This window comes from Bubalus bubalis, chromosome 24 (genome assembly GCF_019923935.1).
Source record: "Bubalus bubalis isolate 160015118507 breed Murrah chromosome 24, NDDB_SH_1, whole genome shotgun sequence".
In the NCBI taxonomy this organism is placed as follows: domain Eukaryota; kingdom Metazoa; phylum Chordata; class Mammalia; order Artiodactyla; family Bovidae; genus Bubalus; species Bubalus bubalis.
The window spans coordinates 1,249,564-1,276,763 of NC_059180.1; the positions used below are offsets into that span (position 1 = coordinate 1,249,564).

Consider the following 27,200-nt stretch of genomic DNA (forward strand, 5'->3'; position numbering starts at 1 on the left):
CCCTTCCCACCAGCCCGTCAGGGCGAGGGTGAGCATCCAAGGTCCCTCTTGGTCACCATCGTTTCAGCCGCCCCGAGCCCTTCCCTCACCGGAGGGGCTGACCTCACACGGCGGTCCACCTTCAAGTGACTCTAAGTGGGAACCGTCTAGTTTAACCCCATCCTCCGTGGGCACCTGGTCTGGGGCAGGGAGCGTGACTGGGGGTAGTCTGCCAGCAGTGGGGGTCCTAGGAAAGGTTTCCTTGTTCCAAAAAGGAAGAGGCCTCTCCTGCCTCTGACTCGACACCCAGGATGTAGGTAGCCACCCTGCATACATGAGAGAAGCCTGCCTGGGCCCCAGAGGAGGGAGGCGGATGGCAGTGGACAGGCCCATGCGTGGTTCAAGAGGAGCAGGCTGGCACGTAGGCGTGCTCCCCTTTCCCGGCACAGAGCTCTACAAAGCCCTGGAATTTCCTGAACAGTGAATGATGTGAGTGTCCCTACGGCCAGACCCCTGGGTGGCGTGGGGCTGGGGGGGTGGAGGGTGCCTCTAGAGGAACCAACGCTGGGAAGAGAGGTGGGAAGTTCCACCTGCCCCCTCCCTGCCGCCTCCAGGGAGGGGAGTGGGCTGGAGACCCAGGAAGTCACCAAAAGCCGAGACTTAACCAAGCAGGAAAGTCACAGAAACCCTGAAAGGGGGCCTCCGAGGCGGCAGACACGAGGCGGCGATGGGAGGGCAGCACACCCAGAGCGGACAGGGCAGCCCTGCCCCCACCCCACACAAGCCTGGGGCGTCTCTTCCCGTCCAGCTGATCTGAGCTGCACGCTTCACAATAAACCCGTGATCCAAGACAGAGCGCTTTCCTGAGTTCCAGCCATCACTCCAGCACCTGATTAGAGGCAGGGAGGACCCTGCACTCCCGGTCAGACAGACGCGCAGGCGCACCTTGAAGGACCGAGCCTCAGCCCTGGGGCCCGGCTGGCCCGGGGGTCACGGCAGAGCTGAACCGGCCCGGGACACCAGCAGGCGTCTGAGTGAGAGCGGGTGCAGGACACACCGCAGGCTGGGTGCGGGGGAGGCCCCAGCCCTGGACCCCCGGGCGCAGCACACACTGCACCCCGGGTGCGGGGGAGGCCCTGGCCCTCGACCCCCGGGCGCAGGGCAGGGCCTCAGTGCAGCGGGGCAGGACGAGGGACCCGCACATCTGCAGTGCCTGCCCCGCTCTGCGAAGCCAGGGGCACGCTCACCCACAAGGCCTCTCCAAAGCAAGTTGGTTGTTGGATAAGCGCGGCCGCGAGGCCTACCTGCTGGTGATGGAACTGTTCCTGTCCTTCAGGGCCAGCTCGCGCTGCTGCAGCTCCACGATGAACCTAGACAGGTCCTCTGGCGTCCTGGGGGGACAAGAACACATGGGGTCAGCGGGGTGTGCCTGCAGGGGACGGGGCTCTGACCCTAGGGGCCGGCCCAAAGCCAGGCAAGCCACTGGCGGACCTCAGAGCCGGGCGAGTCAGGGCCTGTGAGGCCCCCGGACAGCGTGTGTGGGCTCACGGCACAGCCGGCCGCCGGCCCCGTGACACTGGGGACGTCACTCGTGCCAGCCCGCGCCTGTGAAAACCGAGTCGCATCACTGCCACGCAGAGGATGTGAAGTGAGGAGGAAGCGCGCCTGCCGGCGGCCCGCAGGCAGAGTGCCCGGGCACGCTAACCTCCTCCCTCCTCTCAGACGCCACGCGCGTGGACGGCAGCGGGGGAACAGCAGGCACCATGGGCACGGTGCCTCCCATGTCAAAACGCCTCCAGGGGGACAATCAGGCCAACCCTCGCAGCAGCCCCGCTGCTCACCGTCTCCATTTCACAGACGGGAAACGGAGACTAAAAGTCCGTGACAGCGGGCTCCAAGGTCGCCCGCTCTCCGCAGCACGGAGCCTCAACCTGAGCCCTCTCCTCCAGCTCAGGCCCCGGCTCAGGAGAGCGTGCACAGAAGCGTCTTTGACATTCACACGCCCAACAGGCACATGAAGGATGCTCACACCACTAACTCTTAGAGAAACGCAAGTCCAAACTGTGCTCAGGCCCCACCTCACGTCGGCAAGATGGCCATTATCACAAAGTCTGCTGATGACAAGTGCTGGAGAGGGTGTGGAGAGACGGGAACCCTCCACACTGCTGGTGAGAATGCAAACTCGCGCAGCACTGTGGACAACGGAGGGAGGTTTCTCAAAAAACTAAAACAGAGCTGCCATGTGATTCTGAAATCCTACTCCTGGGAGTGGGATTAAAGAAAACTCTTCATTTGAAAAGTCACATACACCCCAGTGGGTCACTGTAGCGTATTCACAGCAGCCAAGACATGGAGACAGCCCACACGTCCATCAGCAGACGGACGGAGAGAGGACATGTGGTGCATGTATACACAGAGGAATATTACTCAATTATATTACTCAATAATATTATTATTTTATTATATAACATATAACATTATAATATATAGTAATTATATATAATAATTAATAATTGATATTATTAATAATAATATTAATATTATTAAACGAGCATGAAAGGCTTCCCTCGTGGCTCAGGGGTAAAGAACCCACCTGCAATGCAAGGACACGGGTTCCAGCCCTGGGTGGGGAAGATCCCTGGGTTGAAATGGCATCCACTCCGGTACTCTTGCCTGGAAAATCCCATGGACAGAGGAGCCTGGTGGGCTGCAGTCCATGGGGTCGCGAAGAGTTGGACACGACTGAGCGACTTCAGTTTCATTTTCACTTTCATGCATTGGAGAAGGAGATGGCAACCCACTCCAGTGTTCTTGCCTGGAGAATCCCAGGGACGGGGGAGCCTGGGGGGCTGCCGTCTATGGGGTCACACAGAGTCGGACACGACTGAAGCGACTTAGCAGCAGCAGCAGCAGCAGAGATTATTATGCTAACTGAAGCAAATGAGACACCGAAAGATGGATACTATATGATATCACTACATGTGGAATCTAAAAAAAAGGATAGAGGATTCCCTGGTGGTCCAGTGATTTAAGAGTCTGCTTTGAAGTGCAAGGGACACCAGTCTGATCCGTGGTCCCAGAGGCTCCCACCTGCCACGGAGCAGCTGGGTTGGTGCCACAACTACTGAGCCAGCGCTCTGAAGCCCGTGAGCCCACGCGCCTAGAGCCTGTGCTCCACAGCAAGAGAAGCCCTACCACGACCAACAGCGAGAAGCTCAGTACCAACCCAGAGAGCACCCCCCCTCACAGCAACGAGATAGAGCCTACGCACAGCAACAAAGACCCAGTGCAACCGAAAAATAAAAATAGATAAACCTTTGAAACACTAAATTAAAAAGTGACAGAAGCGTACTTATTTAGAAAAGAGAAAGAGACCCGCAGACATACAAAAAAACTCACGACGACCAACGGGCAGTGGGGAAAGGGGGTACGCTTGGGGCTAATGGACACGAGACGGGACAGGAAGGGAAGCAGCTCGGTCGTGTCCAGCTCTTTGCGACCCCATGGGCTGCAGCCTGCCAGGATCCTCCATCCATGGAATTTTCCAGACAAGAATACTGGAGTGGGTTGCCATTTCCTCCTCCAAGGAATCTTCCCAGGCCAGAGATGAAACCCGGGTCTCCGGCACTGCAGGCAGACACCTTACCATCCAAGCCCCCAGGGAAGCCAGTGGGTACACACTCCTACAAATAACGCAGATAAACGACAGGACCCACTGTAGAGCAGACGCGACTATTCAGCGCCTTGTGATACCCTACCACGGGAAAGAGCCTGAAAAAGGGCAGACACACGCAGCCGAGCCCCGCGCTGTGCTGTCAGCGCCGTCCTGAAACAGCAGCCCTGCAGACTAACTACACATCAGTGTCAAAAAACGGGCTTTTTTTAATGTCTTCAAAGAGGAAGAGAGACGAGAGACAGAGATGGAACATCAAGTGGAGAGCAAAGACTCCTGACCCCTGCATGGAGCTAACATGGCATTAAAAAAAATGGAAGATGCTCAATGTCACTAATTCTTAGAGAAACGCAAATCAAAACCGTCATCAGGCACCACGTGGAGGCGGGCACAGGCCCGGGGCTCAGGCCCGGGCTCCACAGGGGCCACAGCGCAGCGCGCAGGCTCCTTCCCCGGCCCCAGAGCCAGCACAGCACGCAGGCCCAGCGCACTCTCTGGCCTCCCCACTCCTGCTGAAGTTGGCCCTGCTGTTCCGCCTGCCCGAGGGCCGCTCACAGAGACCTGCTGAGCTGCGCCTCATGTCCAGAGCCCACACACCCCGAGCCACCAGCCCTGGAGGGCCTCTCCACCTCCCGCCAGACTTTGCTCTGCTGCTGGACACGCCAACCCATCCGCTCCCCGAATATCTGTAATGGTTAACCCTGGGCCTGCAGAACACCTCCCTCAGCCTCCCCAGGCCTCTCTCATCCTCACAGGAGAGGTCTCGGAACAGCTGTCACTTCCTCCAAGAAGCCCCCAAGCCTCTCCTCGCCTCATCACGAGGCTGCTCAGGACCATCTGCCCCGTGACCGGCGGGGCCTCCTGCGTCTGCCATCACTAGGCGTGAAGCCTAAGGCCCCCGCGTGCCGGCAGTGTGTCCTGAAGGCCCAGCGCAGCCCCGGCATGGAGCAGAGCCCACAGCCGCCCCACACGGGCCTCTGTCCTCAGCACCCCTGGCAGGGAAGGCCAGGCCCTCTTCCTTTCACACCGCCTCATGCAGGCCGTCCCTGGCCGCCAGAAGAAACACCCTTTCCTGCACATTTTGTGAGGACACGGCCTTGATGTGTGAGGAACCAAGAGGCATGATGCCAAGATTTCTACCCTTGCTCTGCCCTGAATGCCAGCCAGCTCTGTGGATGAGAAAACACACTGAAAAATGCTCACCAGCAGGAGACCTGTGAAAACTCAAATCTAAGAGGGGAGGGGTTGAGCCAGCCTTGAACACCAGATCCCCATTCTTCTCAGAGCTTCCTCATGTCTGCCGACCTTAGATAGAAAGTAAGTAAGCAAAACAAGTAAACCCTTTTAAGCCAAAAGGTTTTTTTTTAACATTTTAAAGAGATTGAAGTTATCTTCTATTTTTTATGCTAGTCAAAGGGAGTATGCAAACTATTATTAAATCAATGGGAACTATATGCAAAGCCGATGCAGCTACGCACGTCTACCTCTACAAGGCCACCAGTGCCTCTGGGCCCGAGGGCAAGCCTCGACGGCCACACACCCTCTGGGGCCTCAAGAGCTGAGGGGGTGGTGTTCTCTCATCGCAGGCAAGCTGTCTGCAATGTCCTCCAGGCAGAAACCTGTCTGGAAGCTGGAGGGCAACGGCAGGGCTGAGAGCACAGGAGGCAATTTAGAAACCAGGGTCTTGCCCTGAGGCACAAACTAGCCCCACAAAGCCAGGAACTAGAGTGACACAGAAAGCTCTCAACCAAGGCCCTCCGTTCTCCTCTGAAGTAAAGATAATTTGAAATGTAACCATTTAATAATGAGGGGAAATTGGGAATGGTCAAATGAAGAGAAAAATGAACTTAACATGCTCTCCTTCAGAAACGCTCTACTCCCGCTGATGGCTCAGGCACCTGCACCCTCCCGGGACACCCGCAGGCTGGGGCCAGCCACACGCGGCCACGCCAGCCGGTGGCCGAGGCGCACACCCTCCAGCTGAACCTCGGGGCAGCCATCAGACCCCAAACCCACTGGAACTTTTGAGCAGCTACTTCAACAAGCCATCAAGGGGACTGGCTCCATATCTGAATAAACTAAGCAGGCAGCTGGCTTTCTTCTACCCCCCATGCCACTCCTCCCCTTCGACCAGCCACGCAAACAAGAGCCCCCCGCAGCAAGTCCCCAGGGGGGTGCGGCTCATCCGAGCAGGCAGGGAGCTGCTCCCACTGAGAGCATGGCGGGGAGGCTGCGCGGGGCCCAAGGCCAGGGCAGACTCCGCAGGCGGCTTCCGGCCACATCCCAGCCCCAGGCGCAACGCCATCACCCAGAGCCAGTGGCCAGCCCCGTCAGGCGAGCCCGCACATCACGCACAAAGCATCTTCATGGCGGTTCCACAGAGCCCCCAACCATCACAGCCCTGCACCGCAGGGACATCCCGTGACAGCATCCAGTGAGGGCCTGGCCCAGTGCGCTCGCCCTGGCCCCGCTTGTGTTCACCAAGTCAGGCGTCAGGGGGCGGGTTGCACACAGCGCGGGGGCCACAGGGCCGCGCCCTCCCTGAGGCCCAGGCATCTGCCCTGCGCCCTGACCCGGGCGGAGGCCCAGCAGACATGCCCAGTGTGTCGCGATCGCTAGCACCCCCTCCGTGCCAGCTCTCCAAGCTCTGCAGGGCCGAGCGCAGAGCACGAAGGAAGACAGCATCCTCTGCGTGGACCACACGGCAGGGAGGAAGGGGAGGGCAGGAGGGGGCCACGCTGATTTCTGGGCCTCGGGGAGGGCGCGTTCGTTTGTTCAGACCCTAGTGAGCACCCGGCCCGCAGGCAGGGCCTCAGCCAGCACGGCAAGCAGGAGGCGTGCCAAGACCCCATGCTACCAAAGTGCGCTTGCCCCTCCTCGGGGAGCCAGAGCAGGCCCGCGGGCACGCAGAGAAAGGGCTCAGGTGTGGCATGTCCACTTCCATATACACCCTGCCCCTCCTCGAGGAGCCAGAGCAGGCCCACGGGCACGCAGAGAAAGGGCTCAGGTGTGGCGTGTCCACTTCCATATGCACCCAAAACTGCACCTCCACTGCTTATTTCTAAAGAAAGGCACCGATGTGCCCGCATATTTACAGAACATAACCTAGCCAGGTCAGGGCCAAGAGGGGTGGTTGAAATCAAACTTTATGTGCCTTATTTGAATTTCTTTTGATGAGCATTTATATATTATATGCATAAGTACAAATAAAAACTACAGAAAAAGCCACACACACGCTCCCCATATGGCAATCCACTGGCAACGCCCAGCCGGACAAGCAGAGGCGCTGATGCGAGACGGGGCTCCTCCGGGGAGGCTCAGCACAGCAGGAGCCCAGGGCGCCTGGGGACACAGTGGAGGGGCCCACCTGGGGACGCTGCCACCATCTGCCCATCAGGAGCGCCAAGTGCGGCCGGAGGGAGGTTCCTGAAGGGCTATTGAATCAAGAAGGATTATTAAACCACTGCAGCCTCCACCACACATCAAATCAAAGGCCAGAGGCCCAAGTGCCCCCCATGGCAGGAGGAATGTTGATTTTCCAGAGCCTCCTGACCTGGAGTACTCGGAGCTGCTCTCCGAGGGCGCCCTGGGGACTGGCTATGTGCCTGTAACCAGCAGGAGTCGGGCCAAGTGCCATGGCAGCCCAAAACAGCGCAGGCGCATGCCGCAGGAAGAGCCAACCACCCCCAGACTTCCGCTTCAAAAGCTAGAAGTGGCGGCCTTCAGAGGGCCCTGGGATCCGCCGACTCAGAGGTGGCAGGAGCGCGACAGTCCCAACTGCAGCCAAGCTGTGCATCTGCTGCTTAAGCTCTGGGCTCAGCTGCAAAGCCTTTTAACTCTAACTGCTGGGCTTTGAAGGGGGAAAGTCTCTGTTCAACCTGCAGCTGAGTTTTGGCTCGAGCTCAGCTGCGAGCAGAACAGGAGCCTGGGGAGTGGGGCCCAGTGGTTCATTCTTGAGGTAGAGGCACTCCAACTCCAGCAGAGCTACTCTGAGGCTCCTGACAGCAGACGCCAGGTCTCTCGCTGAAGCTCACAGAGCTATTTCAATGGGTCTGAAAGACACGCGATCCAGAGGACTCCCATTTCTAAAATGAATCAAACAGTGACAACCAGAAAACTAATTAACAAGCAAGAAACCTCAAGCTCTCTTCCATGGTGTTATTTTCCAGAACAGAAGCCCACAGGACACAGAGCCACAGCCCAGAGAGTGGGTCAGAGGGCCCTGTCAGAGAGGGGCACACGCAGGTGGGGTAGACTCTCTCCCAGACAGGCTTTTGCAGAAAATACGCACAGGTGGGAACCAGGCACATCACGGAGAAAAGCTTGGTGCTAAAGCCCAAACGGAGCAGGGGCATTCATGGCTGCAAAGTCACAGCACGTCCTGGCGAGTCAGGGGGTTTTGATAATCTGACCCAGTTATGTAGGGAGGGAGAAGGAAATGGCAACCCACTCCAGTATTCTTGCCTGGAGAATCCCGTGGACAGAGCCTGGTGGGCTGCTGCCCACGGGGTCGCACAGAGTCGGACACGACTGAAGCAACCTGGCGGCGGCAGCAGCAGCAGGTAGAAAAGCTGGGGAGGATTCATGTCACCGAAGTCGGGCAAAGCCTGGCCCACAGCCCGGGGTAGGGAGCAGCAGCGCTCAGCCCTGAGCCACGCAGGCTGCTGGACACTCCAGAGAAGGAAGCCCGTGACCACTGACCATTTTGAGGCCACAGGAACCAACCTTTAGGGGAAGAAGGCCATCGGCCTCTCAGCACCAAGCGCGGGGCCAGGCCATGCCATCCTGGCCACATGGTGGACGGCGGCCATCGGACTGCTTCTCAAGCTGCTGTGTCCCAGATGGACGGAGAGCAAGTCACTCTTTCCCCGAGAGGTGGCCCAGAACAGATGCGGGCTCAGGCACACACCCAAAGGGCACACGTCTGAAGGCCCGCGTGGGGCACCCAACACAAGGGACCCTCATCAAGCCGCAGTCCACCCCTGTGACCAACGGCAGTTTCCACACGAGACCAGGTCCTCTGCCCAGCAGCCACCCTGCCTGCCTGCCGGGACGAGAGGCCTGGGCTGCTCCAGGTCACCGCACATCTACAGGCCTTCCCGACTCCCAGGACCACGCGGGTCCTGTCTCCCCAGTCACAGGGAGGCCTGCAAGACCAACCACTGTACTCGGAGCTCCCGAAGCCCACGTCCCGTGGGCCCTCACCCAAGCTACTCTCTCAGCCCCAGGCCTCATCCGCTGACGGCACTCCCACACTCCTGCCAACAGCCCTCAGCCTCAGGCCTTCAATAAACGTGAGCTGAAGGATAAAGAAGGCAGTATGCCTTTGTAGAACAGTAACTATCCAACTAAATTCTACCCGAGTTTGAGCTCAGAGCACTGGATCCGAAGTTTAGTGTTACAGGTTACATAAATTACAGTCCCTCTATAAAGTATATTAAAAAGGTCTAATATATACCAAGGAAATATAATACCTATTTGGAAAATAACTTTTCTAAAACTTAGCATTACAAACTTATACTTAGAATCAGATATTATACAAAATTTTTCAAAAGAGAAAATAATTATTTCATGATGAATTAATGCATTAGAAACTAATTATAACCACTTATAATGAAATAATCTTATATCATTTCTAAATGGTGTTTAGCTAGGTATAATAATAAGAATAATTTGCATTGTAAGTCTGGCAAAAATATATTAATAAAAAACTTCCCATTTGAAGGAATCAAGCTGGGTCACTGTTCCCAAAAGTTGGCTAAAGCAGGTAATCAATATCCATATCGCAAACATTTTAACCTAAGATATTACATGTACACAATCATTCTCCAAGCTGCAAACTTCTTCTTCAAATATGGGTCCACTAAACTGGAGTTTCATGTTATATTTCTGTATAAACCACAAATCATAATTCATGATTTTAGCTGTTTCTTTCAAATAGACACCTGCCATCTTCCTAAATTTTATAACTTTTCTCCTCGTTTTCTATAGTCAATTCACTTTACTCAACAGCTTCTTTTTAGAAATTTTCCTTTGAGACTTTTCAAAACATCCAACTTTGCTTTCACAAAAACACTGCTCTCTTCACATACTTTTCGCCAGACTCTTACAGTATCTAATTAAACTGTGTGATTACAATAACATGTGAAACTGGCAGAGAAGCAGGCTCATCTCGGAGAGCCCAGCACCACTCAGGGGGCGGCAACCCCCGGGCATCCTGCCACGATGAACACACAGGGCTGGCTCTGGACGTGGGAGGAGGGATGGGGTGGGGTTCTTAACCTGAGGGTGGGTCCAGAGGAGGCTGTATCTACTCTTTAAAGACGTTTCTGTCTGTGGATAGTGCCCTTCAAAATGTCTTTTTTTAAAAATTAGCCTACGTCCCAAGTATCTGCTGTGCTGCAGAAATCTATCAGGACGTTTCAGAGAAAGATGAGGGGTGCTGGCCAGTTTCAGGAGAGGCACTTGGGTGCACAGCTCTTCCAAGAGCTGCTACCCTACTTTCTGAAAGAATCAGACACAGCACAGATGGGAGACCAAGTGCAAAAAGCAGATTCCACAAACCACCAAAGCACAGAGAGACAACAGCAAGCAGCTAATACCTCAAATTCTAACTCCATTCACTCCATTCACTCACTTATGTGACCTCTGACCATCATTAACCTCTCCAAACCTCAGGTCCCTCTTCGGGAAAACGACCGTAATAAGAGTGCCCACCAAACGCGGCCGTCATGAGAATGCTGCGCATAAAGGACTCACCGTGCAAGAGCATTGCGCTATCATGAATTATAGGCATTATAGAACACGTAGCCAAAATGATATCTGTGTCCAATCAGAAAGCAAAGTGGCTGTTTCTGGTTACCAGTATGAATTCACTAAGAATAAGATTTACATAAATTAACATTTCCACCTCTGATTTGGTTATTGTAGCACAGACTGATGTAGAAATTCATGACATATTATGAGAACATTTATCTACTCCCGGCCTCATTCCAGAGCAGACATGAGGAGACTCCGAACGTCTCCGGGCTCAGCTCCAAAAGCGCTGATTAACAGGGAGAGACCAGAGCGCAGAGGGCAGGGCCATGCTCCAGAGGCACCAGGTGCAGAGGGCAGGGCCCTGCTCCAGAGGCACTGGGTCCTGTCCGTGCCCAGCTCTGCTCCTCCCCGGACACAAAACAGGGACGACCTACGGAGCCCCGCAGAGGCCTCCAGAGGCGCCTGGGAGGCCGGCTGGACCCCTTCGGGGCTCTCGTCTCTGCTGGTGGTGAAGCCCTCCAGGACAAGGCCCAACCCCCGACCCACCCAAAACTTCCCCAACCATCCGGAACAGACAGTACCCACCAGTCTCCAGGTAATACAAAATGAAGCCAGCACCTGCTCAACGACCATAAGAGTCCATAAAACCACTCAGGGGTGGGGAGAAGGGCGGGGGAAGGGGGAGGATGAGAGCCTGGCTGTGCGCCCCACCCCGAGGAGGGAGAGGACAGGGGCCCCTGCAGCCAGCCAGGACCTGCAGACACAGGGCTATGGCGCGTGCGGCTGACACGCATGGCGAAGGCGAGCCTGTGGCCAGCTCGGGGTCTGTCAACGGCTAGCTTCTCTGTGGCCGAGAAGGTCCTGGAGCGGGGCCTCCACGACAGCACACGCAGGTCCGTCCGCTAGCAGCAATAGGCCAACCTGCTTCAGGGAAGCGAATTACACGGCTCCCCAGACACACGTAAATAAAATGAAGAAATGTCAAATTTACAGTTGCTGCCTTCGAATTCTTCCTCCCAGCTCAGGCAGGATTAAAAGGACTTCAAAGCAGCCTGGGTTCCAATTAAGCCAGTGTGACCACCCCAGGGACGCTGGAATATTCTTCTGATTAACAAGAGGCGCTCTTTGAACTGTTTGAGCTAAAAAAAAAGCGTTCAGAACCTTTCAAACAAATGCCATAATTTCCTCTCCCTGTTCCCTCACTCTCTGGAAAAGTTGATCTTTTGAATGCTTTACACATTGAAAAAGAAAGCTGGATAATGGCCCCAAACACAACCTGAGCCACGAGCTCAGAACAGGGCCGTGGGCAACAAGCTCCGGATCCGTGGCAGGCCAGCCCGCGCCACCACAGGCACGGCCACGCCACCAGGCTGCGGGAGAGGTCGGGAGAGGTCGGCAGAACCGGCCGCTGGGGGCCGGGCCAGGGGCCTTCCACCAGGACCACAGGGCCACCGTCACAGTGCGTGACGAGGGCGCCGGCAGAAAGGGGACCTCGCGGAGCCCCTGGGCGCAGGGCAGAGCTGCTGCCCGTGAGGACCACCAGCATACACAGTGGGCAACACGCTGGAGCCTGCCAAAGAGGGGGACGCACAGGCGCGTGGCCGGGGTGACACAGGACAGAGCCACGCGAGCCCAGAGTGTGAGGCAGCCCCTCGGGGGCGGGGGCGCCCGAGGACTCGAGGCAGAAGCTGCACAAGGAGACATGCGGCTGTCCCGGCCCCGGTGCCAGACCGCCTGTGGGCGCACGAGCCGAGGGGAAACCCAGCCCATCTCCCCCGGCCCCGGTGCCAGACCGCCTGTGGGCACGTGGACCGAGGGGAAACCAAGTCCATCTCCCCCGGCCCCGGTGCCAGACCGCCTGTGGGCGCGTGGGCCGAGGGGAAACCAAGTCCATCTCCCCCGGCCCCGGTGCGAGACCGCCTGTGGGCGCGTGGACCGAGGGGAAACCAAGTCCATCTCCCCCGGCCCCGGTGGCAGACCGCCTGTGGGCGCGTGGACCGAGGGGAAACCAAGTCCATCTCCCCCGGCCCCGGTGGCAGACCGCCTGTGGGCGCATGGACCGAGGGGAAACCAAGTCCAGCCCCCCAGCCCACACTGGGCCTCCAGAGATGTGCAGTCCCCGATACTGATACGCCTACTGCACACACGTCAATGGTTGGGTCAAACCTATTGGGACCATCCATGTTTTATGATCAAGAATAAGCTTTGAGATTGTTATAATCAAGAAGAAGGCAAGTGGAAACTTTGAATGGGCAGAAAAAGACAACTTGGTGCCCATCCAGCTACCTATGAAGCATATCTGTCTCCTAATCTTTGAGCTATTTTACAAGTTAGTGAGTAGAAAAAGGGGTTTCCAGGTGGCTCAGTGGTAAAGAATCCACCTGCCAATGAAGGAGATGTGGGTTCAATCTCTGGGTCGGGAAGAACCTCGGGAAGAGAAAATGGCCACCTACCCCAGTATTCTTGCCTGGAGAATCCCATGGACAGAGGAGCCTGGCGGGATACAGTCTGTGGGGCTGCAGAGAGTCGGACACGACTGAGCACACGAGCACAAGTAGAAGAAAACTAACAGATGCAAAGAGCCCTGTTCACGGAAATGCCAGGTCCAGGCTGGGGACACCGAGGCTCACTGCCCGGTGGAGGCTGACCGCGCCCCCTTGCTGGCATCTCAAACCGATTCAGGGGTCCCTCTCTGGTGACAAACACGCGGTACTTTAAACCTCCTCTGGACCAGCTACTAGTTCTTCATTAATTCCTGAGTTAAATAAAATAGGTAACACCTCCAGAAACCAACAAGACTACTACATTTAAAGCTATAGACTATTGCTGTGAAAATGAAAGAGGCATACACACCATGAAGTGAAAAGTCATGAAGACGTCATTCCTCTCCAAAGTGACCTATAAATTCAATGCAAAAATCAATACACATCACAGCAGTGCTTTTTTGGCAGATATTGATGACCTATTTATAAAATGTATATAGAAAAGCAAAAGAACCTTTAAGAGCCTAATGTTAACAAAGGAAAAATTTAGATGACCTGCAGCACCTTAAGACTTAGTATAAACACACAGCAATCAAGAAAGCACAGTACTGGCATGAAGATAGTCATGTATCAACAGAAGAAAACAGAATCCAGAAACAGCGGCCACAAATACACCAAACTTACCTGACAGAAACAAAGCAGCTCCAAGGCAGAGGAGCCACTTTACCAAATAACTACTGAAACTCGACAAAAGCGGGGAGGGGAGCCTCGACTCCAGCCTCAGGCGCCATGCAACATGAACCACACGCCAGCACATAAAGAATCAAAACAAAGAGATTCTAGAAGGAAACATGAGAAAGCTCATCTCCAACCATGGAATGTGAGAAGACTCCTTAAAGCACAAAAACCGCTAACCATAAAAGACAAAAACTGATAAATGGGTTTCATCAAAGTTGAGCAGCACCGCTGAGGCTTAAGGGCTACGGTTAACTTATTACCGATAATTTCCTACCGTGAAAGGTCTGGTGAGGCTCTGTGATAAGAATAATGGGACTGAAGAGGAGACCGTGTTGTTTCTGTGGCACCCAAAACAAAGACATAAAGGCGATCGAAACCCTGGACCACAGCCTCCCTGCAGCTCACCACTGTCATGAGACTGCTCACAGCCGGCGGGAGGCTCCCCACCCTGACCCTGACTCCGCAGCTCTGCCGACGTCTCCAGTAACCGTGTGTCCCCCAGCCCCCGGGACGTGAAGCCACGCCACCTGAGCTCCCGGGACGTGAAGCCACGCCACCTGAGCCCCCGGACGTGAAGCCATGCCACCTGCACCAGGTCCTTCTTCCTCCCCAGTCCGGAGGTCTGGGGGAGAGACCACATCACTCCCACTGGAATAACCACAGTTTCTTTTTAAACAGCTCAAATTTGGTGAAGTTATGATGCAACAGGAACTCCCATACGATGTGGGCAGGCAAGTAAAATCATACAGCCATGCTGGAAGGCACCTGGTGCACTAATGTGCTCTCGGGAACTGACCCAAGAGAAGTAACAGCACAGTACGCACAGACCCAGCCGTGACTGTGCACAGCAGCTTTACACACAGCAGCCAGCAGCTGCAAACAATCTGAATGTCCACAGAGGGATGGATACATGAACTGAGAGATGGTCACACAATGGACCACTTCCAACACTGAAATAGAATCTCAGATGTCAGATGGCGGCGGGGGGGTGGGGGGGTGGGGGACGGGGTGAAGGAGGGAGTGCCAGAGGGGCTCGCTCTGAGCCTTACTTGAGGGACCAGGCAGCCCCCAGCCTCTGCTGGCTCAGCCTCATCTCAGCCCCGGGAGCCCCAGGCGGAACAAGACAGCAATTAAGCAATACACACACTCGCCGTTCCATGTGTTTACAACTGAAGAACAGAAAAAAACAATCTACAGGAGCCGAGAACAGTGGCTGTCCCTGGGGTAGGCATCAACGGGAAGAGACAGAGGAAAATTTCTGAGCCTATGGAAACTTCGTAAACTTCACTGAGGTGCTAACTGACAGGTGACACAATTTCAAAACTTGAGGTCAATCCTTTCACCGTATTATTATCCTCAATTAAACATTTTTAAAGAAATTGAAAAAAAATTTCGTTTTTTTAAGGCCTCACTGAATGCCACTGTCAAGGGAAGTGAACGAGATGTAGCAATACACAGGTATTCTCTGAAGTCATCAGCTTTTAGATTTCTGGGAAGCAGAGACCACCTTTAATCCTAGGAAGCTGGTGGGACTTGGGGGGGACTCCTGTCCTAACCTGGATAAAGGCAAGAATGTGTCTGCCCACCACTGGCAGGGATCTCCGCTGCCACGAGGCCTCCACTCTCTCAGCGAGCCCACGGCCAGGGGGCAGCACTTGGGAGACCCAGGTCCCAGGTGGAAAGAGGAGCCGAGAGCCTGGAAGACCAGGGCAGTAAGGAAGAGTCGGAGAAGGTAGCACTGTCGTCTAAAATCGTCTATCCTGGGCTTCCCTCGTAGCTCAGTGGTGGAGAGTCCCGCCAGCTGATGCAGGAGACGTGGGTTCGATTCCTGATCTAGGAAGACCCCACGTGCCGCGGAGCCACCGGGTCTGCGCAGCGCAACTGCTGAGCCTGTGCTCTGCAGCCCGTGAGCAGCGCCTGCTGAGCCCACGTGCTCCAACTACTGACGTCCAAGAGCCCTAGAGCCCGGGCTCTGTAACAAGAGAAGCCCCACAGTGACAGGCCCGTGCCCCGCTCACCACAGCTAGAGAAAAGCCCATGCAGCAACAAAGATCCAGCACAGACAAAAACAAATGCTTGTTTTCTAATAATTTTTAAAAAATAAAATAGTCTATACTGAATAGCACCATGATTTAAGATCCACCTTTTAGGGGGGAAAAATATTTTACGTGAAAACAGTGACTGACAAACAGCAATCACCCCAACGCGGGTGTCTGGCAGCATCTTCTTAGAATGAGCTGATTAAGGTTCTCACTTCAAAGAAAACAGCTAGAGTCCACGCGGTCCCTTTCAGACCCCAACCACACTTTCACAGAGACAGAAAAATCCACCGTAAAATTCATATAAAATCTCAAGGATCCAGAATAGCCAAGACAATCTTGAAAAATAAAAAAAAAAAAAGATCAAGTTGGAGACTCATATTTGCTGATTTCAAAACTTATCACAAAGCCACAGTGATGGAAACAGAGTGGTCCTGCCTGGCATGAAGCAGTGGACAGAGCAGAAAACCCAGAAACAAACCCAGCACACACGGTCAAATGACTTGACAAGAGAGCCAAGACTGCTGAATGAGGGAAAGGGTAGTTTTCAACAAATGCCAGGAAAACTGAGATGAAATCTGGACCCTTAGCTAAGACCACATACAAAAATAAACTCAAAACAGACCAAAGAGCTAAAACCATAGAGCTCATAGAAGACAACACGGGGGAAATCTTCCCGACACTCGATTAGGCAGTGGTTTCTTGGCTATGACACCAAGAACACAGACAACAAATGAAAAAACAGAGAAGCTGGGCTTTAATCAATATTAAAAACTTCTGTACAGAGAACACTGTCGAGGGAGTGAAAAGGCAACCCACAGATCGGCGAGAACATCACACCTGGTAAGGGCCGAGTTAATACCCAGAATATATCAAGAATCCTCACAAAGCAACATCAAGAAAACAGCATGATTAAAAAAGTAGGTTAGGATGTGAATAGACATTTCTCCAAAGACAGACAGACACACGGCCAAGAAGCCCATGAAAAGATGCTCGACACTGACTATCGTTAGGGAAACGGAGACCAGAACCACAGTGGGGAACAACCTCACATCCATGGAAATGTCTATTATCAAAACAACAACAAAAAAGAAGAGACTGCTGGCGAGAAATTGGAGCCCCTGTGTGCTGCTGGAGAATGTAAAATGGTACGGGGGAGGGGGGGAAAGGAGGGAGCACACCCTGAAAACGACAGTTAACAGGACAGTCTACACCTATTAAAGGAACTATGTTTGTAGTAAAAACCTTGCTACAAAGAGAAGTGCAGGCCCAGAGATGGCTCCACTGGTAAATCCCGTCAAACACTTAAGAAATAATGCCCATTATATATAAACGCTTCTAAGAAAACAGGAAATCCTTACCAACTCATTTCATGAAGCCAAAATTACCCTGATGCCAAAACCAGATAAAGATATGACAAGAAAACTATAAAGCAACACTCCTCAAGAACAGAAAAGCAAAAAAACTTAATGAAATACTAGCACATCAAAAGAATAATATACCACGATCAAGGAGGGGGGATTTTATCCCTGGAATGCAAGGTTGGTTAAGCACTGCAAAAAGTCAATTGATATACTAACTACATTAACAGAACACTGAATAAAAACCTCATCACCATCCCAACAGATGCATAAAAAGCATCTGATAATATTTAAAACTCATTCATAATTTTAAAACAAGAACTCTCAACAAAGAATAAAATAAAACATCCTTACCCTGAGCAGCAGCATCCCAAGAACCTAAAACCAACATCACACTTGATGACCAAGAACCGAAGGCTTTCCCTCAAAGATCGGCCGCCAGGCACGGCTCCAGCCTCATCACTTCTATTTAAAACTGCACTGGAGCAGTCCGCGAGTGCAGTGGGGCAGGAAAGAGGACATGCAAGATGACTGAGTGAGTGAATGCGATGGAGCAGATGGAAAGGGAAGCCCTGTGCCGCCAGCCACCCCTCGAGAGGCGGAGCGCGGGGGTCCAGGCCTCAGCCGGGGCCTCTGCAGCGGCTGTCAAGGTCCGATAACCCTCCCTGGGGAAACAGCCCAGAGACTGAATCAGGGGCCACAGTAAGACTCTCCCAAGCTTCGGAGTGCACACATTAAACACTTTCATTCAGAATTTTAGGTTAAAACGTTTGTAAAATTGCTTTCTATAAACACATGAATTTTTCTATGCCATCACAACCAAAATTGCTCTTTTTAACCATTAGTAAATCCCTTTCTAACTCGGTCCTCCAAATAAACCTGCAGTGGAAGGCAGCTTCTGACGCGGCTCCCCAGGCCCCCACCTCCTAGAATTCACCCTCTACAGCCCCCTCCCCCAGCGTGGACTGGACTGACGGACTTGCCTCTGGTGAATGAACGTGGCATAGGTGGGGCAGCTCCTCTGTGGCCAGGGCGCGAAGCACAGCTGCCCGTTCCACCCCGATCAGGCCAGGCCAGCAGCCACACGGTCCTGCTGAAGGACGCTCTGTGGAGGGCCTCAGGCTGACAGCCACCAGGCCCTGAGTCCTGCCCACGTGCGAGCGAGTGAGGAAGCGGAGCCCTGCACTGGAGCCTTGAGGTACGTGTGGCCTCGTGAGAGATTCAGAGTCCCACCCAGATTCATGACCCACGGAGACCCGAGACGCCAAGGTCTCGGGGCAGAGTCTGCGCACGGCAACAGGTCACTAACACATCTCCATCACCTCCCATCTCCTCCAAGACCCCAGGAGGTGGGCAGAATCAGCTCCATCCTGCAGATGAGGAGCTCAGCGAAGGAAGCAGCTTCCCCAGAGACAGCCTGTAATCTGTCTCCTCCACACAGACTGCCACCCTCTCCATGACGACCTAAAGCGGTTTCTAAGAGGTCAAGTTGAGAACAGAGCAGCGAATGTGATCCTGGTGTTTATCAGGCTCCCCCGCAGCCCCAGACAGAAACCCTTTAACCCCCAGCGCATCACCAAGACCGAGTGCACAGCCCCAAGCCTCTGCTCCTAATGGATCCATTCATAAAGCGCCTACAAGACAAGCTCCCACTAGGAACCAGAGCAAAAAATGAAACAAATGTTCTTTAAAAAGTCTGGACCTTCCCCTACCCCTCCCTGTCGTGTCCAGCCTGGGCCTCCTGCTCAACTCAGAATCAGTGAGAAACGTGCCCTCCAACCCCCAGGGCTTGACTGTAATTCAGACACAGAGACAAGACTGAAGACTGTTCCCAGAGGCCCCAGCGTGCGGGAGAGCCTGGGGACAGGAGGGCCCAGGACACACACGGGGCCAGAGAGGCGAGCGTGGCGAGGAAGGGAGCTGCGGGAGGCTAGCAGACGGGGCGGCTGAGACGCGGGCCACCCGTGCTCCCTAACCAAGCGGCACACGCGTCATCTTCAAATGCGGCTCCCTGGGCCCAGGTGGTGCTTTTAAAGATCCACATTCTCTGCTTCTCTTAAAGATCTGGACACACACCCTTGCAGGGTGGCCGTCAGCTGGGGCGCAGCAGCAGTGACCCAGCAGCAGCTCCGTCAGCCTGGCTCACGCCCTCTGCCCCAGCACAGGGCCACTCGCGCAGCCACCCTCCCGGTGCCCACGAAGCACGGGCCACTGACAGAAACACAACAGAGCCAAGGGCACCCAGCACAGGGCCGCTCGCGCAGCCACCCTCCCGGTGCCCACGAAGCACGGGCCACTGACAGAAACAGAACAGAGCCAAGGGCAGGGCCACGAGGAAGTGCGAGTGACGGTGTCCCTCGTGGACGGAGCACCTGAAGATCAGGACAGCTGGGGGTCTGCCAGCCACACAGTCGCTAGCAAGTCCACAGAGGTGGTGTGGCTCCAGACGTGGCACAGGAAATGGTCCCCCCGGAAGGCGGTGTCTCTCCAAGGATGAGGAGCGGCCCTCTGGAGACCCCGCGCCCACTTCCAGGTGGCCACAGAGAGCAAGTTTATTCTCACTTTTATTAATAACAGGCCTGTAACACAGAGTTAGAATGAGGCAGCTTATTAATTATAAATCCATATTTGGGGCTGAAAGGGGGACCCCCCTGAGACTACAATAATTATCCCCTCCTCCCACACTCCTCCTCCAAGATAAGAGCTTTGAATCCAGGAGCTGCAGAAAGGCTATCAACTATGAAACTGGTAGATTAGCGAAGGGCGGAATGAAAACGAGACTGAGTGCACAGTCATTGGGAACTGATTCTCCAAGGAATAAAGCTGAAAACAAATCCCTCCTGAGAACTGGGGAAAGAAAGGTAGCTTTTCCCCCCACCTGCCTCCACTCCGACACTAACGTCATGCCCCAAGGAAACGACAGAAAGGATGTCATTAATAAATTTATTTCCACTTTCTTTTCAATGGTGCTGTGAAGTATATGCAAATCCATCCATAATTAGGTTTAAAAATTCCATTTCATGGAATAATCAGACTTCAAAAAACTCAATTTTAGTTTTAATCAGATTTTAACAAGGACATTAAGTCCATTTCGTTTAGAAAAAGGAAAACTGTGAATTTAACACAAAATGTATTCAAGCTTAGCCCTGGGAGATAATTAAATAAAATTAATTTGGCAAGGGTTGTCAGTAAATGGAAGTACTCGGAGCCGTGTTCATGCTCTTATTGGAAACAAAAGCAACTCCTTCCTGTCTGGACAGACAGAGGGAGCGGCGGCCTGCTCCACCGTCAGGGTCCGGGCCCAGGAGGCCTAGGAAGGTGGGGACACGAGAGCCCTGGACACCACTGCAGGCCCTGAGTCTGTCCTTTCCCTCCCGAAGCTGGACCCCAGGTCCGACCCAGCACGCCCACCCACCCAGCCACCGAGGAGCAAGACAAGGGACGCCCAGTCCAAGTCTGACAGGAGGGCTTCCCCACCCCAGGCCAGGCGAGGCCAAGGCCCCTCAGCCCCCAAAACAAGGCAACACTCAGCTCAGTGCCGGAGCAGGGATGGCACTTAGCGGTCTCGGTGACCTCTCCAGTTGGGCATCTGCCCCAGCCAACTGCTCAACAAGCGTCTGCTGGGAACTCGGCTACCAGGAGGAGGGAAGACAGAATGGAGGCCCCCCGCGCCCGCCCTGGGCCCTGGGAGTGAACTGCTCCAGAGCTCCGACCTGGAGGAGCCCCGTCCTGCAGGCATCTCCCACCCTGAGCGGGAGCTTAGGCCCAGCACCAGGGGCCGGCAGGGCAGGTGCTGCCCCTGTGATGCAGGCGCCCGAACCTGCACCTGGCCCACTTCCAGTAGCCGCCCCAAACAAGGTTACGTCCGTGGCCAGACTCTCCCAAACCAGAAAAGAGGAAAGAAAGTTATCCCATGCCCCTGCATGAGCAGAAAGCCACGAGGAAAACAAGCTGCAGAGAAAGCAGGGAGCAGGGCTCTGGGCCGGTTCTTTAAATCAAATGGCCCGGACTGGACCTTAAGGCAGGGCTCAGCACACTGTCCCCACTCCAGTGCTCTTGCCTAGAAAATCCATGGACGGAGGAGCCTGGTGGGCTGCAGTCCATGGGGTCGCTAGAGTCGGACAGGACTGAGTGACTTCACTTTCACTTTTCACTTTCATGCACTGGAGAAGGAAATGGCAACCCACTCCAGTGTTCTTGCCTGGAGAATCTCAGGGACGGGGAAGCCTGGTGGGCTGCCGTCTATGGGGTCGCACAGGGTCAGACGACTGAAGCGACTCAGCAGCAGCAGCAGCACGCTGTGGCCTTCAGGTCAGACCCCGCCGCCATCTCTTTAAACAATAAAGCTCTCCTAACGTGGCCACACCCACTCACTCACAGCACGTGGCAGCTTTCCTGCCGGATAACCGAGAGCTCTGTTTTGTCCTGGACCACCCTAGTTCAAGCATGAAGAATCCCACATCCCAGGCCAAATGGGAGGGCTGGCCACCCTACCCTGTGTCACAGAGACAGAGCTAAGCACACCACAGAGACTTCATGGGCCACAAAGCCTTACATGGTTACCACCTGGCCCTTTACAGAGAAGAAAATTGCCGGCACTGCTATAAATCCACCATCCCAGGTGCTGACTGTACAGCTGTGAAAACTCTAGTCGACTACCTGGATAAGACAAGACAAACTACATGCTCTGTCACCAAGTCTGCATTTGAAGGCTCAGGCTTTGATAACTTGGTAGTGACCCCTAGGGGACATCCCAGGCGCTGCAACCAAGCTCTAGTAAACACTAAAAACGCCCCAACTGAGGGGAACACCAGCAGCCGCTTCCAGTGACCCTCTTCCCAACTAAGTCCAGCAGGAAAAGCCTAATCCTCCCATGGGCAGACCTGGAGAGACTGTGGCTCTCGTTCCAGACAGCTAGAGTAAAGCGAGTGCTGCAAGACCAAGTCGCGTGGACCCTTGGTTTCCCGGTGAACGAGTTATATTCACACTGTGGTGGGGTCTACTGAGTGTGCGTCACATGTAAACCCACAGTGTACCTGCCTCCATGAAAACACAATGTTGTTGGATAAATGGCGCCAAAAGACTTGCTTGACACAGCATTTCCACAAACCTTCAATTTGTAAAAATGCAATATGGGCAACGCACAGCAAAGCAATGCACGATACAATAAGGTGCGCCCGTGCAAGGGGAAGAAAACGTGCTCTGACGACAGGAGCCTACTCCAAACCCAACATGCAGCTTGCCCAGCCCAAACAAGCGTGATGTAGGAGGCATCCAGCAACACAGAACAGCAAGAGCAAGCAGGAGACAGAACGGTGTCTGAATGTCCTCCACACAGACCCACAAACCGTCGAGAAGCAAACCATAGCACTCTGAAGAGATCAGATGAGGGAGAGGCCTTCCCGTCTTGCTGTGGGAAGGCTGTCTGGTTCCACGAAACTAAAGAGTCGTTTGCGCGTAATGAAAACGGCTGCCCCTCTACCTCAACCACCTTCGTGAGCAAGACAGGACTGTGCTGCGGCCTCAGAAGTTAACCGTTCCCCTCCCAAGCGACCACCGTCTTCCTTCACCCCGCACCCCAGAGGGGTCAGCCTGAACAAAGGCAGAAGTCAGTCACCGCCACCCCCACCGCAGCTCTCAGGCTGGCGGGACCTCCGAGCCCAAGTGCACGGGGAGCCGCCAGGTCTGAAAGGGCTGCTATCAGCATGGGCTCCCTGCCCACTGTGGGCCGAGCGCTGCCTGGGCCAAACGGGCGGGCAGCTCCCCAGCAGAAGCCTGAGCACCAGCAGCAGGCGGACAGGCTCACAAAGGCACAGGCTCCAGCTGCAGGCACCACGCGGCCAGCCAGATGGGTGGAGGTCACGCAGGGCAGGGCCCCCCCACTAGACCAGGCCCAGCCAGGTGGCTCCACAAAGGCACCACAGACACTGCACGACCCTGGCCAGCGAGCCCACCTGTCGTCCGGCCCCTCCTCTGCTGAGTGGAGGGGTCAGCAGCTGTCTCGTCCGCGGCGCCGGGCGCCGGGCGAGCAGGACCCGCGTGCACAGGGGTGAACAGCCCCCGGCAGCTCTCCTCGGGTGAGCCGCTGCCAGCACGGGTGAGGCCCCGCTCTAAAGACCCCTTCAGAGCAGAGACTACCTTCAAACAGACAAGCTTCGGGGCCTCGAGTCAGCCTGCAACTTTCAGACCAGAGAAAAGTCTGACCTTCTACCCACCAGTATCGTTCAAGTGCAGCAAAGCTACAGCTGAGGTTCGTCTCCAACTCAGCTGAATGCTGCCTGAAAATGCTGCTGTCTCTGCGTCCTCTACACAGACCCAGCTTCAGCTCGCCGGGTCCAGAGGCGCCCCTCCAGTGTCGCTGTTACAAGCCTCCGTCTGTCCCGTGAGCACAAAGCTACAGAGTGTGACTCAGATCCGCGATGTCCAGCAAACAGCAGGTCCACAACTTAAAGAGTGTGAGGAAGGAACACGTGCGTGCCTCTCCCCAAAGTCACCGCTCTCTCAACAGACGATGGACGGGTCAGGAGGACGGGCATCGACCCGAAGGGAAACCAGGACGGATGGAGAGAAACTGGCCTTGACCAGGAGACACCTTCATGAGTTCCAAGACCTCCCGGCAGGAGAGCCACCCCTCAACTGTCCACCACAAGACTAACACAATCCTCTGCTTAGGGGCAGAGGTCCCAGCAAATCCTACGGGACAGCCTCACCCAGTGGGAGCACCCCCACCCTCCTGGCGCTGCGGGGCTCGGGAGCCTGCAGTGCCTCAGACAGCGGCCGAGATCTCTGCCAGGCGGGGCCCAGCCAAGGACCCAGGCCTCTCGTGACAGCAGGGAGGAGAGAGGCCCACCTGTCAACGGCAGGAGGAAGCCCAAACTCCACGGCGTGACCCAAACCCCTTCAGGATGCGATCCCTGCCACCCCACGCACCCACCCTAGAACTGCCTGGGACGAGCGACTCCTGAGAGCCCCCAGTCTCCGGCTGGTATGCGGCTGCAAGCGCCACTTCCCGGAGCAGGCCGGGGGCGTCCCCGTATCAGCTCTAATGGACCCGAGGCTGCTCACAAGCCCGCTCCTGCAGCGACAGCCCCAGGTGGAGGAGGAGGAAGGCAGGCTGGGCAGGCCTTGCTCAGACTGAGCCCACCCGCTGCCTCTCGGGTGGCTCGGGCCCCTCCCCTCCCCGCAGGAAGCCTCAGGTTCTCAACCAAACGAAGCGCCTCAGGCAGCAGCTGCCAGCGGCCCCTGAGGTGGAGCGGGAGGCACTGGCCCCCAGACGCTGCCGCCCCGTCAGGGCCTGAGCGCCCAGGGCTCTGCTTGCCCCTCGGGTCAGCTGGACACCTGCCCCCAGGTTTCTGAGGACAAAGTGGGCGGAGCAGGGGTGCTGTTTCGGGGTTTCCTTCGTTCAGCTCCACCTCCTCGGAGCCTTGCAGGAAAGGGGAGTTTTCAGAGACCCCCACGGCACCCACCCTGTGCTCCCCTCAGCCCAGCCTGGTCCTGAAGGCTCCACGCAGGACCCGCGTGGGCTCAGAGCTCTCACGTGTGTGCAGGCGGCTCCCCTCACTGACGGGCAGAGGGGACCGGGCCGCACTCTCCCCGCACCCCGGGGGATGCCACACGTAGGTCAGGGACATGGGGATGGGTCAAGCTCTGCCCATCAAGCTGCAGGGGCTGGGAGGAAGGGCAGGGTGAAGGAAAGCAGCTGATGGCAGCTGCCAACAAGCTTTATCAGAGAAACCTCTAAACTCGTCCAGGGCCCACCTGGCAGTGGCGGTCCTCCCGGCCCCCAGGTCCTGCTGTTTGGGTTCGTTCGGCCCTCCGCCCCAACCCCATTTCCGCTCACCCGCTCTGCAGCACACGTTTCCCCTCAGAACTTGATCTGAATGCCCCCCAACAGGACGCTGGCCCCACCAGGGACACACGACGTCCCACCTCCCTCGCAGGTCCCACCAGCCCCCTCCTAAACAACCCTCTATGCCAGCTTCAGGCAAGCGTCAGGCTGGGTGTTCTCATTTTCTGTGGGGTGTTTTCCAGGCTTAAGATTAGTTCTGCATGTCCGGAACAATTCTAAGCCATCAGCAGCCTGCTTTCCTCCACTGGAGTCCCTCCCCTGCGTGCGTCTTGGATGAAGCCTCGTGAGAGAGGACCATCTGAAAGCCAGCCCTGCCCGACTCAGCTCAGCCCAGCACCCTGGCCCAGGCCCCTCTCTCCCCGACAGCCTCCGTGCGGTGGGCGCGCTGGCCTGCGCTGCACTCAGGACACACAGAGGCCCCAAGACCCACAGTCACGGCCGCCATGAGGCGGGGGTCAGCACGCAGCAGCTAGGGTGCCCGTGAGGACCCCTGCAGCCTCAGCGCCAGCAGGAGCCACACACCGAGTCATGGAGACCTCCCAGGCACTGCCAGGGGCTCCCGGCCAGCCAAGCAGCCACCTGGGGCCGGTGACGGGACCCAGGCGTCACGCGGACGCATCCCACCCTCCCTCCTGCCGATCGCAGCCTCTCCTGACAGGTCCGCACACGGGAACACCGCTGCGCGCTCATGAAGCTGACCTGAGTTCTCTGTCGGGCTGCAGAGGGAAGACACCCCGCAGGAGGGTGGCATGCACTCCACACAGCTCCCCACAGGCGCCAGCGAGGAAGGGGTGGTGTCTCCCAAGTCTCTCTGGCATCTTCCGCTCCCAAGTCAGGGTGAAGACAGAACAGGAAGGAAGCCTGCCAGGCGCATCTGTGCCCTCTCTCCCCAAGCCCCGGGGGGCACCGTGCTCTGTGCCAAGGCAGTGCGGCCCTGCTGCTCCCTCCTCAGAACCACCCCCCCACCAGCTGAGCGCGCCACCATCTGACGGCCAAGCCCGCCCTCCAGCCAAGCCCCATCGCTGCCTGAGTGACAGCCTGCTCTCAGACCCCGAGGCCCAGGCCAGGAGCTGGCCACCCTGCACCCCAAACACTCAGCATCCCCAAGAGCACGATACGGAAACACCTTCCAGAGGCCCGCCACAGCGCTGAGGTCTGAAGCGTGTGGTCTTCAGTGGGGCAAATGCTCACGGAGAGTCTGGAGTGCTGGACACAAACCGTGGGCCACAGCCCCCAGCCCCAGGCCAGGGACGGTGCCCGAGACACACGCCCTGCCACCTGCACTCGGCGACCACCTCCTGCCAAACCCTAGAGCAGGAGCCCAGGCACAGTCCCGGGGCGAGAGCCCAGCTCCCCTGAGGACACTGCGCCTGTCTGCAGACGCCAGCCCTCAGTGGCCCCATGAGCTGGGGCGGGGAGCCAGGTCTCCCTCGCGGCCCCCCAAGCCGAGGGGCTGCCCAGCGTCCTGCCTGGGGCTGCTTCACTGCTGACCGTCTCAGGGGCCAAGAGGGGAAGGAAGGCACAGCCGCTCCTTCTCCTTCACAGCACCGTGAAGAGCAAGCCTCCACGTGCCCGCTTCAGGCGTGGCCATCACAGCACAGCCAGCCGCACCCAGGGGGCTGCCCACTGCCCCCCGTGCCGGCGCACCCTCAGCTCCCTGGGACGGAGGGATGAGGACAGATGGGCAGCCCAAGGGCCAGCCCGGGCCAGGAGGGGGCCGACACAGGGTGTCCCTGACAGGCCCAGGGACACCAAGCACCTTAGGGCAGAGGTCCCCCACTGCAGGGGACAGCGAGCTCTGGAGGCCTCTGGAGACACAGCCTCCACAGCAGCAACCCCCACGAGACACAGGGCAGAAGGAGCCAGGACCAGAGCCCTGCCCGGGGCCAAGGGTCCCCAGGGAGGGCCGCCCACTCGGGACAATCACCACCCACCGCCCCGGGCACACCCAAGACAGGCCAGGGAAGGACCTTGTGGTCCCGCCACTGGGAGACTCAGGGCAGCGACTCCACCTCCAGAGGGTGCTCCCCGCCTCCAGCCCCGACTCCCCAGCAGCACCCGCACTGGGTCCACCACCGCCCGCACCCGGGACACTTCCTGTCGCTTCGCCTCCCTTCTCATCCTCAGGACACGCCTATCTGCCAAGGGACATGTACCCTCAGACAGCTCACCCAAGGCGGCACCAGAGCCTGCGTGCTGCTGAGGCTGGCACACAATCAGCAGGGGGGCCCAGGCGGCATGTCAGAGCTCCGGGTGCACAGCCTCAGCTCAACCGAGAGCAGAGCTCCTGACGGCAGGGGGCTCGGGAGCCTGCAGGAC

The 27,200-nt window shown here is 56.3% G+C and overlaps 1 protein-coding gene across 3 annotated transcripts in view; it reads right to left on the reverse strand.

The window, feature by feature from the left end:
- The window catches only part of MAD1L1 (mitotic arrest deficient 1 like 1), a 240,635-nt gene that overhangs the window by 187,145 nt on the left and 26,290 nt on the right, over positions 1 to 27,200 (reverse strand). For 2 of the 3 annotated variants that reach the window (XM_006046003.4, XM_045164259.1), the window contains exon 10: positions 1,284 to 1,370. The exons of the other annotated variant lie outside the window; for it this stretch is intronic. In XM_006046003.4, coding sequence (XP_006046065.1) covers positions 1,284 to 1,370 — 87 coding nt within the window. The remainder of the gene's footprint in view (positions 1 to 1,283; positions 1,371 to 27,200) is intronic. 3 annotated transcript variants of the gene reach the window in all.